The sequence below is a fragment of the Mangifera indica genome, chromosome 11, assembly GCF_011075055.1.
Source record: "Mangifera indica cultivar Alphonso chromosome 11, CATAS_Mindica_2.1, whole genome shotgun sequence".
Classification (NCBI taxonomy): domain Eukaryota; kingdom Viridiplantae; phylum Streptophyta; class Magnoliopsida; order Sapindales; family Anacardiaceae; genus Mangifera; species Mangifera indica.
This window is the reverse complement of record NC_058147.1, coordinates 4,306,090-4,318,749: the sequence shown is the minus strand read 5'-3', so window position 1 is coordinate 4,318,749 and position 12,660 is coordinate 4,306,090. Positions and strand designations below refer to the sequence as shown.

Genomic DNA, 12,660 nt, shown 5'->3' with positions numbered 1-12,660 from the left:
ATTATAAATTATAAAATGAGTACATTAAAATAATAAAAACAAAAGATAAATAATAAAAAATTAATATTAAAAAGTAACATGCGAATCGATTTGTACTCATAGGGTCAAGTATAAATTTTAGAAATCATTACTTATATAATTTAATTTATTTTCAATCTACACCACATCTGTTTGAAGACTAATCCTTTTGCGTTTTCATATGATAAGCAGATAAAAAATGAATCAAATAAATAACATTTATTCAAATTTAAAGCAAAAAAGAAGCAGCCCTTCCTCGGATGATCGTTATAACTTATTATGCCGTAAGTAACGTCTTATTTTTTGTTAATCTTTTTTTTTTTTGGCGTTATAATGACGCTAGCAAAAAGGCGTTAGCTTGACAAAATTAGTTAACCGTTGTAAATTTAAAAATTGACCCGCGACTTCCATTTGGAGAAGTGGGCCGCAAAGGCTTTACTGTTTTGTTTTATAATCCCTTCAAAATCCCTACCATATGCTTAATTACCAAAAAAATATTTATTTTTTATTCTATTAAAGTGTAGAGTAGGTGAAAATTATTTAAAAATTATTTTATTATTAATAAAATTATATATATATATATATATAATTTTTATAGATATATTATTATATAATTAAATTATTTTAAATTAAAAATAAAATAATATATAATCATATTATGACATTTTATTTATATATTAAAAATATATACCTATAACATTACTTATTTATTACCTAAAATATACACTTTTCTTGTTAATACAAAAAATTTGATTAAATAATAATTAAGTTTAAATTATATGGTCAAATAAAATGAATATAGACATTGATATGTGAAAGTACAAGATAAACTTCACATCATTTTAGTTGTTATTATAATAAACTCGAACCAATATAACATTTTTTTATAAGTGATTAGTTACACAATAGAAATTTATGTCTCAACCTGTATAAACATTTCTCGTTTAAATAATATAATTTGTCAATTGACATTCATTTCTTATAATTTATTTATAATAAAAAATAATAACTTTTGTTGTCTTATCCCCAATGTAATATATAGTTAAATTATTATTTAAATTTAAAATGTATCTTATAATATTGTAACATTTTCCCTGTAGATACAAAAAGTCTATTCCTTGTCGATCTACTGTTTGATGGCTTTACATCATTAAAGAATGGCCAAAGGACTATTTCCCACCTAAAGTATGCTGCTTTCCAAAATTTTTTTTTGTTAATTTTGAAGATCTTATTTATTCACTCATGAACGATTAAAATTAATAGTTTTAAAAGTAAAATCGTTATTTTATCTGTAATATTAAAAATAAACTTAAATTTATTTTTATTTTTTCCCTCTAAACCCTAAAAACTAACAATTTCTCCTAACTCAAGTTTTCAAAAACAGTATTTTCCCCTCTAAGGTTTCCAAGTTTTCATATTCAATTTTTCAACGACGTTTCTTTCTCTCTGATGACCTTCAGACGATTTCTCTTCCTCTTCGATGCGGCCTTCTTCCAACGATTCTCCTTGGTATCATCGTCGACGAAGACGACTCGTCTTTGTCAATGACAAAGACTCTTCATCGACGAAGATAAGTCGTCTTTGTCTCTGACAACATTGAGGAGAACCGTCAGAAGGAGGCTACGTTGAAGAGAAAGAGAGGTTTCCTAAAGGTCGTTGGAGAGGAAGAAACGTTGTCAAAAAATTGAATATGAAAACTTAGAAACCTTAGGGGGAAAACACTATTTTTGAAAACTTGGATTGGAGGAAAATTGTTAGTTTTTATGGTTTATGGGGGGGGATTATATAACTAACGAACTAAATTAATTTTATTCGCTTATAGATAGGTAAATGAGATTTTTAAAATTAATAGGGGCACACTTGAGAAAACAGTATCCTTTGGCCTTAAAGAATTCATAATTGATAACAAGAGCTAAGAATCAACAAAAGGAAAGTACCAATTAGATTGGTAATAGCACAATGACTTGATGAAGGGAATTTATGAGAGAAGGTTCTCAAATTGGGTTCTGACTGATGTAGAACCACCGAATTGAGTTGATCAACATAATGAGTCTAAGGGCAGGATCAAGTTTAACAAGAAAATGATAGAAAAGAGATAAAAAAACAATATATATATATATATATATATATATATATACTTAGAGAAATAGATAAACATAATCATAAGTTAAGCAAAGAACAACTCCCCCCTAAGTCTTATAAAAAATGGGTCATTTTCAGAACACTGTATTTGTAATTTTTGTTTATACTTTGTTGGAATATTCTATCAAGTTATTAATACCATGTTTATAATCATTGGTTTTTAAACAAATGAATCAAACAAAATTAAAAAACTACTTTGTATCTAAATTCTTTATTGCATTCATTTTATTACCTGTCAGTCAAAGTTAGTTATCTGTTTTATATTCAAACTATACATACTTATTTTAAGTACATAAATTATTTATTATACACGTTATGTATGTTATTATGTGATTGAACGATTTAAAATAAATAATAAAATAAGATTCAATCACGTGATGACATACATAGGTATGTATCTATTTATATATTCAAAATAAATATATATAATATTGCTTTTAATTTTAACAATCAAATAGATATTTATATTATTTTGTTCAAATATTATAACATAGTTAATATTACTTACATCCTTAATAACACAAACAAATTACTCTTTATCTCATTATACCTTTTTATCTTTTCCTCCTATTTTCATTTAAATTTAAATATTAACTAATGTCAACAATATTCATTGTCAACATAGTCGAAATTGCACCTGATGCAATTTCTAGTTGAAATTATATCAAATCAATGTAATTTCAATCAAGTTTAGAATCATACCGATCGATGAGATTCTCAACATACCTATTAATAGTTAATTTTAAATTAACTTTTTATTATTTTTAATTAAAATTAATATAAATTAGAGATATATAAAATTATTTAATAAAAAATTACGAAACAAAATATAATTCAGCTTGACGGGTTTTTCATATTTTCAGTAATTTTATAAAAAATTTAACATCTAATTTTAACAAACTGAATAAGAAGTTGAAAAATAGTGTTTTTTTTTTTTTCAAACTTTAACCATGGTAATCTATCAGTTAATTACACATTTAATGGAAAATAGTAATTTAGCCTTAGAAAAAAAAAAGTCAAGTTTTGCAAGTAGACATGTATAATCAGGAGTACAAGGCTATCAAATTTAACCATATCAAAAACCAAAACCATATCTCTAGGCACCTCACAAGGCCAACCAACCAATTTTCTTAATTACTAAATTTAGATAGAATTATTTGAAGGATCAAATATTATGGAATTCTTGTGATATTAGACTTTTTTTTTAAATGAAATTATTATTCCAAAAAATTTGACCCTCAGCTTCAAAATCCTGTGACTGAGCGAGCGAACGAACTGGTTCATTAAATATTATTGGGTAAAAAATACTTCCCACAACCAGCAGGGTCCACGGACGGACTAACGCACTCACATGCAACTCACGTGACCACAATTTGAATTTCGGCCGAGCGCCTTTTCTCAGATTCAAAGTTTCAAATACAAAATTATTATTCTCAAACCCTCATCTTCGAAAACGCAGTCTCTATTGGCTCTTTCTCGCTTCTCTTTATCTCTGTCTACATTTCAATTTCTCAATTCAATCTCCGTAATCTCACCTTTTGGCAATTTACTGTCGGATCAAAATTATATTTAGCTGAAATATTTCTCGATTACATTTTCTTGAAAAGTTGGTTTAGTGAATTTTGTTTCCCTATTATTAGGTTTTTCTAGATTGGCTGGAAAACAAAGATAGGCTGCGAAATCAGAAATGGATTCAGAGGCAAAGGATTCGTCTCAATGTGTTAGAGTTGCCGTCAACATTCGGCCTCTCATCACCTCCGAGCTTCTGAACGGATGTACAGATTGCATCACCGTGTTTCCTGGTGAACCTCAGGTATTATATGGTAAACTTGCATAATTTTTTTCAGATTGATTATAGACTTTTAAATTTTATCAACATTTCCGGATAGAAGAATATCTTTTGCTTTTGAGATTATTTTATGCTGAAATTTTGTTTTCTATTCAAAACAGATTCAGATAGGATCGCACACTTTTACTTACGATTATGTGTATGGTAGCACAGCTGCACCTTCTGTTAAAATATATGATGATTGTGTGGCACCTCTGGTTGATGCACTATTCCATGGCTACAACGCCACAGTTCTTGCTTATGGCCAGGTTTGAGTAGTTTAAAATCAGAGTATATTATCTAAATGCTAATTATATGTAATGTCATATTAACTACGTTTATATGCTGATATCAGACTGGTTCCGGAAAGACTTATACAATGGGGACTAATTATAGCGGTGAAGGAAGTAGCTTCGGAATTATACCTAAAGTAACGGACAATATTTTTAAAAGAGTTGAGGCAGAAAAAGAATCTACAGAATTCCTGATCAGAGTAACATTTATTGAGGTAGGATAAGATATACTAAAGTCTTTTGAGGTAATTTATTTGTTATTGTATTTGCTGAAATATGATTTCCGACTGAATTGCAGATTTTCAAGGAGGAGGTATTTGACTTGCTTGATTCAAATTTGCCCAATTTGAACAAAGGCGATGGGTCATCTGTGGCGAAGCCTGTTGTCCCAGCAAGGGCTCCTGTCCAAATCAGAGAAACAGTGAACGGAGGCATAACACTTGCTGGCGTAACTGAGGCAGAAGTTAGGACAAAAGAAGAGATGGCATCATATATATCTCGCGGTTCTCTGTCCCGTGCAACTGGAAGTACCAACATGAATAGTCAATCAAGGTACAACATTTTTGTATTTTATCTTTTATTTTTTTCATTATTATTTGACAATAGCCATCAATTTTGTTATAGATAACTCATTGCAATATCTTACAGTCGTTCGCATGCTATCTTTACTGTTACCATGGAACAAAAGAAAATTAATCATGGCACAACTGATGATATCGGTGATGATATATTATGTGCTAAACTCCATTTAGTGGACCTTGCTGGTTCAGAACGTGCTAAACGAACAGGTGCTGATGGCTTGCGTTTAAAAGAAGGTATCCATAATGCATTTGATTTAAAAAATTTTCAGGTTTCATTACTAATTTAAATAAATAATATTCATGTTATTTGTGGTTTAGGCATCCATATCAATAAGGGATTATTAGCTCTTGGTAATGTGATAAGTGCATTGGGTGATGACAAGAAGCGTAAAGAAGGAGGTCATGTTCCATATCGTGATAGCAAGTTGACACGGTTGTTACAGGCATGTTTGTTTTCTTTAATCTTATAAGAATAATTGTTTTCAAATATTTGTTAGGGTTATATCATTATTTCACGTTTGATAAAAAAATCATAAAAATTTACTGTTTGGAATTTTTTTTTGTAGAAATTTACTGCTTTGAAATTGTTTTAGTCTCGCAGAAAATTTTTTAATCTAACAATGAAATCTAAAATTTTAGGATTCTCTTGGAGGAAACAGCAAAACAGTGATGATTGGTATGCAATTTATAAGTGCTAAAGATAATAATTTATTCTTATTTATTTGAAGTTCTTGATTTTATTAACTTAATTTGATATGTTTGACTATAGCTTGTGTTAGTCCTGCGGACACAAATGCTGAGGAGACTTTAAACACTTTGAAGTATGCAAATCGAGCACGTAACATTCAGAACAAAGCAGTTGTAAGTTCTATCAATTGAAATATTCTCCACCGTTAATTGACATGCTTCTATTTTTTACGACCTAGTTTATTTTGTGATATTAGATCAACCGCGATCCAATGACAGCTCAAATGCAAAGGATGCGAAGCCAAATTGAGCAGTTGCAGGCTGAGCTTCTATTTTGTCGTGGCGATTCTAGTTCACCTTATGATGATCTTCAGGTATATTAGCTTACAACAAGTCTTTGTGTCTATTCTCCAGACTTTAATTGCTCAGGCAACTCTTCTTTTTCAGATTCTGAAACACAAAGTATCTTTACTTGAAGCAAGCAACAGTGAGTTACAACGGGAGCTTCAAGAACGCAGAGTAACCTGTGAGCATTTAACACAATGTGCTCTGGATGCTCAGGTATTTCTTTTTTCAAGTGTTTCAGTTTTATGAAATTTTTACACATTATTTTGGCACTGAGTTATCTGTCAACTACTTTTAATATTTTAGGTTGAAAAGGACAAGTTGATAATGCAAATTGAATCAGCTCGGAATGGGAAATCATGGGATGAGATTGAATGTAGTTCAACTAAGGTGAGTGAGTCAATTGCTGTCCTTTGTGTTATTATCATTACCTTAATTAAAAAAATGTGACACGTAATATTTTCATTTTCCATTTCAGGACTTTGATTTGTTAAAAACTTATGTGTCAAAAATTCAAGAGTTGGAAGGGGAATTGTTGCGTGTGAAGAGCTCGTGCAACTCCAAACGTAGTCGAAATGCTGATAACGTTGAATTTGATGATGATGGATTCCACTCAAAGAATGTACTATTCCCATGTATAAATGAGTTTTCTTCTGATTGTGATACCAAAGCTTTGGACATTTCTGGTAAGATATGAGTTGTTTTGATGGTTTAATTGTTTAAGATTATTTTGCTGAACACCAACGTTCTTCTGCCTTTTTTATTCCAAGTTGGCTGAAGGCTATTGGCTTCTCTATTACAGAGTGGGACAAACCCTACATGCAAATTTTGGTGCCCTCACCATTGTTGTGTTTAAGATAATATACATTTATGATAACATTTTTGCGTGCATCTTTTATAGCATCATATCATTGATTTTGGTATTTCAATTTCAAATCGAGGAGCTAGCTGTACAAATATATGGAGATTAAAGTCTTTCAAAATATATGCAGATGAGATTGAAGATGAAGAAAAGGAGCTAGAACATTCTTCTCTTCAAGAAAAACTGGACAAAGAGCTCAAGGAGTTGGATAGGAAACTTGAACAAAAGGAGGTAAATGTTGCTCAAGTTAACTGTTTCTGGTAGATATATCTTTGCCGGCAACGTTTCCCAGATTGCTTCAACATGCAGGCTTACCAGAGAATTTTTTTTATGAAGTAATTTTTGCCGTTTCTTGGTTTGCTCTCCAAGATAAAGGCGTAACAATTTCTTAGACAGAACATATATATCTTTATATATATATATATATTTTGAAGGCCTCATAAACCACACATAATTCTTCCAAAATTTCTCATAGGTTGCTTTTAATGCCTAAGAGAATTTCTTTCTTTTGACATAAATACATACATCCTGGCGTTAGGATTTTCTCAATTCCCGCATGATTCTGTTTCTTTTATTCTCTGTAGTTTAATAGCTTTGTTTTCCTTTTTCATTAATCTCTTCAAGGCTGAAATGAAGCGGTTTTCTAGTGGCGATACTTCAGTTCTTAAACAACATTATGAGAAGAAAGTCCTAGAGCTTGAACATGAAAAGAAAATTTTGCAGGTCAACTCTATTTCTGCAACACTTTTTTTTTTTGGTGCAATTTAAAAGTAGTTTCGATCAAGTAATTCTTATTATTGTTATCACATTGCAGAAAGAAATTGAGGAACTGAGACTCAATCTTGCAAATATATCATCTAATTCTGACGATGGTGCTAAAAAATTGAAGGACGAGTACCTTCAGAAGTTGAATGCCCTTGAGGCACAGGTATGCTTCAAATTACCTTGCTTTTTTATAATTCCAGTTATCCTTTCTAAATTGATTTTCTGTTTCACAGGTTGCAGAGTTGAAGAAAAAACAGGATGCCCAAGCTCAACTCTTGAGACAGAAACAAAAAAGTGACGAGGCAGCAAAACGGCTACAGGATGAGATTCAAAGAATTAAGTCTCACAAGGTCTCTTTTTATGGAAAAGCTTACTTATATGATACATTAGTATATACTGCTCCGAGTATCAACATAAATTTGTGTGTTTTAGGTTCAATTGCAACAAAAGATTAAGCAAGAGTCCGAACAGTTCAGATTATGGAAGGCATCACGAGAAAAGGAAGTCCTTCAGGTATAGTAAGGACTATGTTATTTTATGTTTTAATAGTTATATGAAAATCCTATTTGCTATAGTTACTGGATGAGTCAAAAAGTTTAATATAGATGGTGTTATAATTGCTGAATGTATGTACTTATGGAGTATTTTATATGTTGTATACGAAAGAAAAAAAATGAAAATAATGAGCTTTCTAAACCCAAATGTTATAATATGGCCTTTTTTAGATGTAGTTTTGATGCATAAACTATTCTTAGATGCTATGGTTTTGATGCATAAACATTCTAGATGCTATCCTTCAGGCAACCAAGACTTATCCTTATAAAAAATTTTGGAACATTTTGCAGAAGTATTACATCCCCTGTTTTTATCTAAATTGTTCATGTTGCTTATCATTATTGTAAATATTTTTGTTGTTGTTTTGTCAGCTTAAGAAAGAAGGAAGGAGGAATGAGTATGAGATGCATAAACTATTAGCTTTAAACCAAAGACAGAAAATGGTAAACTAATATCCACTTTTGGTGTTAAGAGGCTATTGTTTTCCTAAATAATGAGTGATGTTCTTTAATTGCTGATTTTCCTTTTAGGTTTTGCAAAGAAAAACAGAAGAGGCTTCAATGGCTACTAAAAGACTCAAAGAGCTTTTGGAATCTCGAAAAGCTTCCTCACGTGACAATTACAGTTCTGAATATACTGCCTTATGAGGGTGTTTTTTTTTTTTTCTTTTTGGTAATTGTAATTAATTGGAAAATTCCTTTTATGCAGGTGCTGGAAATGGGAATGGTCCTGGAATTCAGGTAATTAAATTGTTTGTTCTAACTTTTATGTTGATGGATAATTTGGTTCTATGCTTTAGGAAGTGATTCTTTAACACTAACAAAATGTTTTCTACGAGAAGGCTCTAATGCAAACAGTTGAGCATGAGCTTGAAGTCACAGTACGGGTACATGAAGTACGTTCTGAATATGAGCGCCAAATTGAAGAGTGAGTCCATGCTTATGATTTTTATATTAGAAAGCTTGTTGAACAGTATGCAACATTAAACTCAAACTTTAAAGCCTTGTAGCATCAGTTTTGATTTATTCAGTTGGGTTTCAATTTACTCTCTGTCTGTACCAGCTTGAATATATTGGTCTTGAATTGGTTTCATTTATGCATGTATTCAAGTAAATCAAGTCAGAGTATTTTTTGGTATTGTAGGAGGGCAAGGATGGCGAATGAGATAGCAAAGTTGAAGGAAGAGGCACAAATGCTAAAGCAAACTAATTTCAGGTAGAGCTTGAGGTTGTATTATCTTTTTAACATTATCAAAAGGATATCAATAACAAAATCTATCTTTGATTACTGTAAAAATGCAGTGATAGCCCAGAAACAATGTCTCCTGGTGCAAGAAATTCAAGAATTTTTGCACTTGAAAACATGCTTTCATCTTCGTCGAGTACCTTAGTTTCAATGGCGTCACAATTGTCAGAAGCAGAAGAACGTGAACGAATTTTTAATGGTAGAGGACGTTGGAACCAAGTTCGATCTATGGCTGATGCAAAAAATATTATGAATTATCTATTCAATTTAGCTTCTTCTTCCAGGTATTACATACTAATCAACCTTTTAATATAAATTATTTTAAATACTAAAATTAATTTAAAATAATTTACATGATAGTCAACATTTCAATATAAATTATTTTAACTTTTACAAAATAATCGGTATGCCATGAGACTAAATTATCCTATATATTGAAATTTATATACCTAACTTAAATATGCATTTTCCTTATGAAATCAAAACATATTAGTTAAAAACAAACTATTCTTAACATTTGGACTGTTGTGATTTCTTTATGTTGAATATGATTTCAAATCTCTGTTAAATTGCCACATTAAGATCAAATTTATAGAAGTCAAGTCAACATGTTTTTCTGTTTGTTTTAGGTGCTTGTTAAGAGATAAAGAAGTTGATTGTAGAGAAAAAGAGGCTGAAATAAGAGATTTAAAAGAAAAGGTAGTGAAACTCAGTAGTGTTGCTAGACAACTCGAAACACATAAGGCTGAACTGATTCATCAGTTGAGGTTGCAGGTTAGTGGATGTGTTTACTTTACAATAATATTGGAGATGCTTTTAAGAGTTTTATCTAACTTTCCTAATATTTCCTTTATCCTTGTAACAGAATTCAACTTTAAAAAAGTTATCTATGAAAGAAGAAAACTTGGATAATTTTGATCGAGGACATAAATACGATTTGCGGAAGCCGGTAGATGTCAATTTCTCTTCTTAATTTTTTTTTCAAATATTTTTTATGTTTTCAAATAAGTTCCTCCCTGATATTTCTATTTATGGCCCAGGGATACCGAAACTCATTAATGCATTTGGAAGATATGGACACATCTGATTCTGAACATTCAGATGTAAATGAAGATGAAGAATGGGTAGAGTCAGGAAAACAACCCGTTAAGAGAAGAATTTCTAAAAATGGAAGTCGCTCAAGTTTCGGGCTTAATCAGTTTGGAGTTAACGACTCGGAAAAAATGAGATTAGAGTATTCAGGGGAAGAAACTGTTGTTGAGAAGAAAAACAATGACTCTGGATTATGTTGCTCATGTAGTAAGAGCTCATCATGCAAGACAAATAAATGTCAATGCCGAGCATCTGGAGGCATTTGTAATTCATCTTGCGGATGTACAACCGTTAAGTGCTCTAACAGAGAAGCTGTTACTGACAAGGAGCATGACTTCCAACAATCTGATTTGGCCAATAGCGAAGTGGGTGGTGCAGGGACTGATGATACACAGAAGAATCACCTTGCCTCACAGGGTGCCATGCTACTGCAGAGCGCACTTATTGAGGCACCTACTGAGACTAATAATAATGGCGGGCCGAGGAGGAAACCTTTATCAGACATTGGAAACACATTGGTAAGTTTCCTTTTACTTGTCTTTCATAGGACACAGTCCACAGAACTTTCAAAAGGATTATATTCATTTTACATGTTGCTGTTTCTTTCAACTCTGCCTTAGCATATGTTCTTTGCAATTCAAACAGGTTAAATCCAATGCACTAAAGCCAAATCAGAGGAAGAAATGGCGGAAATCCGTTATTCAGCTTGTTCCTGTTGCCCCAGATTCCATGCAGCCAGAAAACAACAGCAACACCACCGAAGTTCCCAAAAAGGTAGATAATAGCGCAAGTGAGGCAGAGATTCCTTTGAAGTTACCAAGGGCAATGCGTTCAGCTGCATCAAATAGTAGCAACCTGTTAAGGGATAGAAATGCTGATCAATCAGATGAATCAGTTAACAAGGAAACTGCCATTCTCGCTTCAAGAAGTCCTGCTCGGCCCAAAACAACTTCAGAAGAGAAAGAGAACTTCAGCCGTTGACTTCAGTCAAACCAAACCACCTTGTCATCGTTTATCTGGATTCGTGGGATCTTACAGGAGTTGGAGCCTTGGTAGTAGTGCATTTTATTGTGTAAAATACGAAATTGATTGATGTTCAAGCAGTTTAAGAACAGACCAGGATCGCTACCTTTAGCTTCAATAGATAGAGAGAATGGTTTGATTGAGTTCGAATGTGAAAGTGCCCTAAATTAAATGAATTTCCCGGAGGAAGTGTTTTGCTCCTAGTTTGAAAAACACTTTTTTCTTCATAGCCACATTTTATTACATAATGATTTTTTAATCTTTAAATTAAAGCATTTTAATAATTGAGATTGATGTCCTCCTCCCTTCATGGACTCAGTGAGGAGCCTTGTCAGGAGACGAGTTTTCTTGACTCAACAGAAAAGTGGACAAGACACCATGGTCATTTGAGCATTCTTAAGACGTCTGAAAGGTTTTCTATAAACAGTACAACACAGAAAAAAGTCTTGGTAGAGAGACGATGAAAGCACGTGGTAAATAACGATTTCCCAACCGAGAAGATCAAGGTTTCTTCAAAGAACATTTCAGGAAAATTTTGGACTTACGTAAAGACTTGGAAACTTCTTTATAAATATTTTAGGAAAAACCGAAAAAATGTCTGCACCATTTGAAGTAGCACCCAAGTGCCCGTCAACCATCCGAAACAAGAAACGAAACTTACAAGACATAGTAACTTTTTAAATGATGCGATGGGCACACAACTCATGAATATGGTGCATTTAGAATACCTATCACCATCTGGTTAGTTGTACAATCCTAAAGTGACACCTATTTATACAAAAGTGAGAGTGAGTTTTATAACGATAAAACTATATATATATATTTTTAATATATTATTTGAATATATAAATAATAAGTTCAAAACCCAAGTCTTGAGAAATAACTTATTTTAAAGAATCCTCAAAAGCAGGATACAAAGACCATCCATACCTCATTCTCAATAATAATGGATATTAAATGAGTATTTTCTATTACTGAAGAACCATCCTCCTAAATTTATTACTATATTATCTCATACGTAAGTTTGAGAAACTATCATGGAAAAATAAATTACAAATATTGAGTAGCTTACTAATGTTGTAATTTTACTCTACCAACTCAATAGTAATATTGTGGACATATCCCCTTTAATTTTTCAGTTGAACTATACGAAAATTTATTTGTCCATTGTTTATGAATCATATTTTTATCATATTATTACACCCAAATCTTATTGGTTTAGCA

The 12,660-nt window shown here is 31.6% G+C and overlaps 1 protein-coding gene across 2 annotated transcripts; it reads left to right on the top strand.

The window, feature by feature from the left end:
• The first annotated feature begins 3,625 nt into the window (after nucleotides 1-3,625).
• Nucleotides 3,626-11,651, top strand: LOC123228842 (kinesin-like protein KIN-4C). 2 transcript variants are annotated; one of them, XM_044654310.1, is made up of 28 exons: nucleotides 3,642-3,685; nucleotides 3,801-3,973; nucleotides 4,111-4,257; nucleotides 4,344-4,496; nucleotides 4,580-4,833; nucleotides 4,930-5,096; nucleotides 5,181-5,305; nucleotides 5,502-5,538; nucleotides 5,632-5,723; nucleotides 5,807-5,923; nucleotides 5,997-6,110; nucleotides 6,201-6,284; nucleotides 6,373-6,580; nucleotides 6,887-6,987; nucleotides 7,381-7,479; nucleotides 7,571-7,684; nucleotides 7,755-7,871; nucleotides 7,954-8,034; nucleotides 8,448-8,519; nucleotides 8,607-8,700; nucleotides 8,785-8,816; nucleotides 8,918-9,003; nucleotides 9,220-9,291; nucleotides 9,378-9,605; nucleotides 9,951-10,095; nucleotides 10,187-10,270; nucleotides 10,362-10,931; nucleotides 11,059-11,651. In XM_044654310.1, the coding sequence occupies exons 2-28, from the start codon at nucleotides 3,848-3,850 to the stop codon at nucleotides 11,392-11,394; spliced, it is 3,855 nt and encodes a 1,284-aa protein (XP_044510245.1). In that variant the 5' UTR covers nucleotides 3,642-3,685; nucleotides 3,801-3,847; the 3' UTR covers nucleotides 11,395-11,651. The 2 variants fall into 2 exon arrangements, with proteins under 2 accessions (XP_044510244.1, XP_044510245.1); XM_044654309.1 differs by having other exon boundaries at nucleotides 3,626-3,973.
• The last annotated feature ends 1,009 nt before the right edge of the window (nucleotides 11,652-12,660 follow it).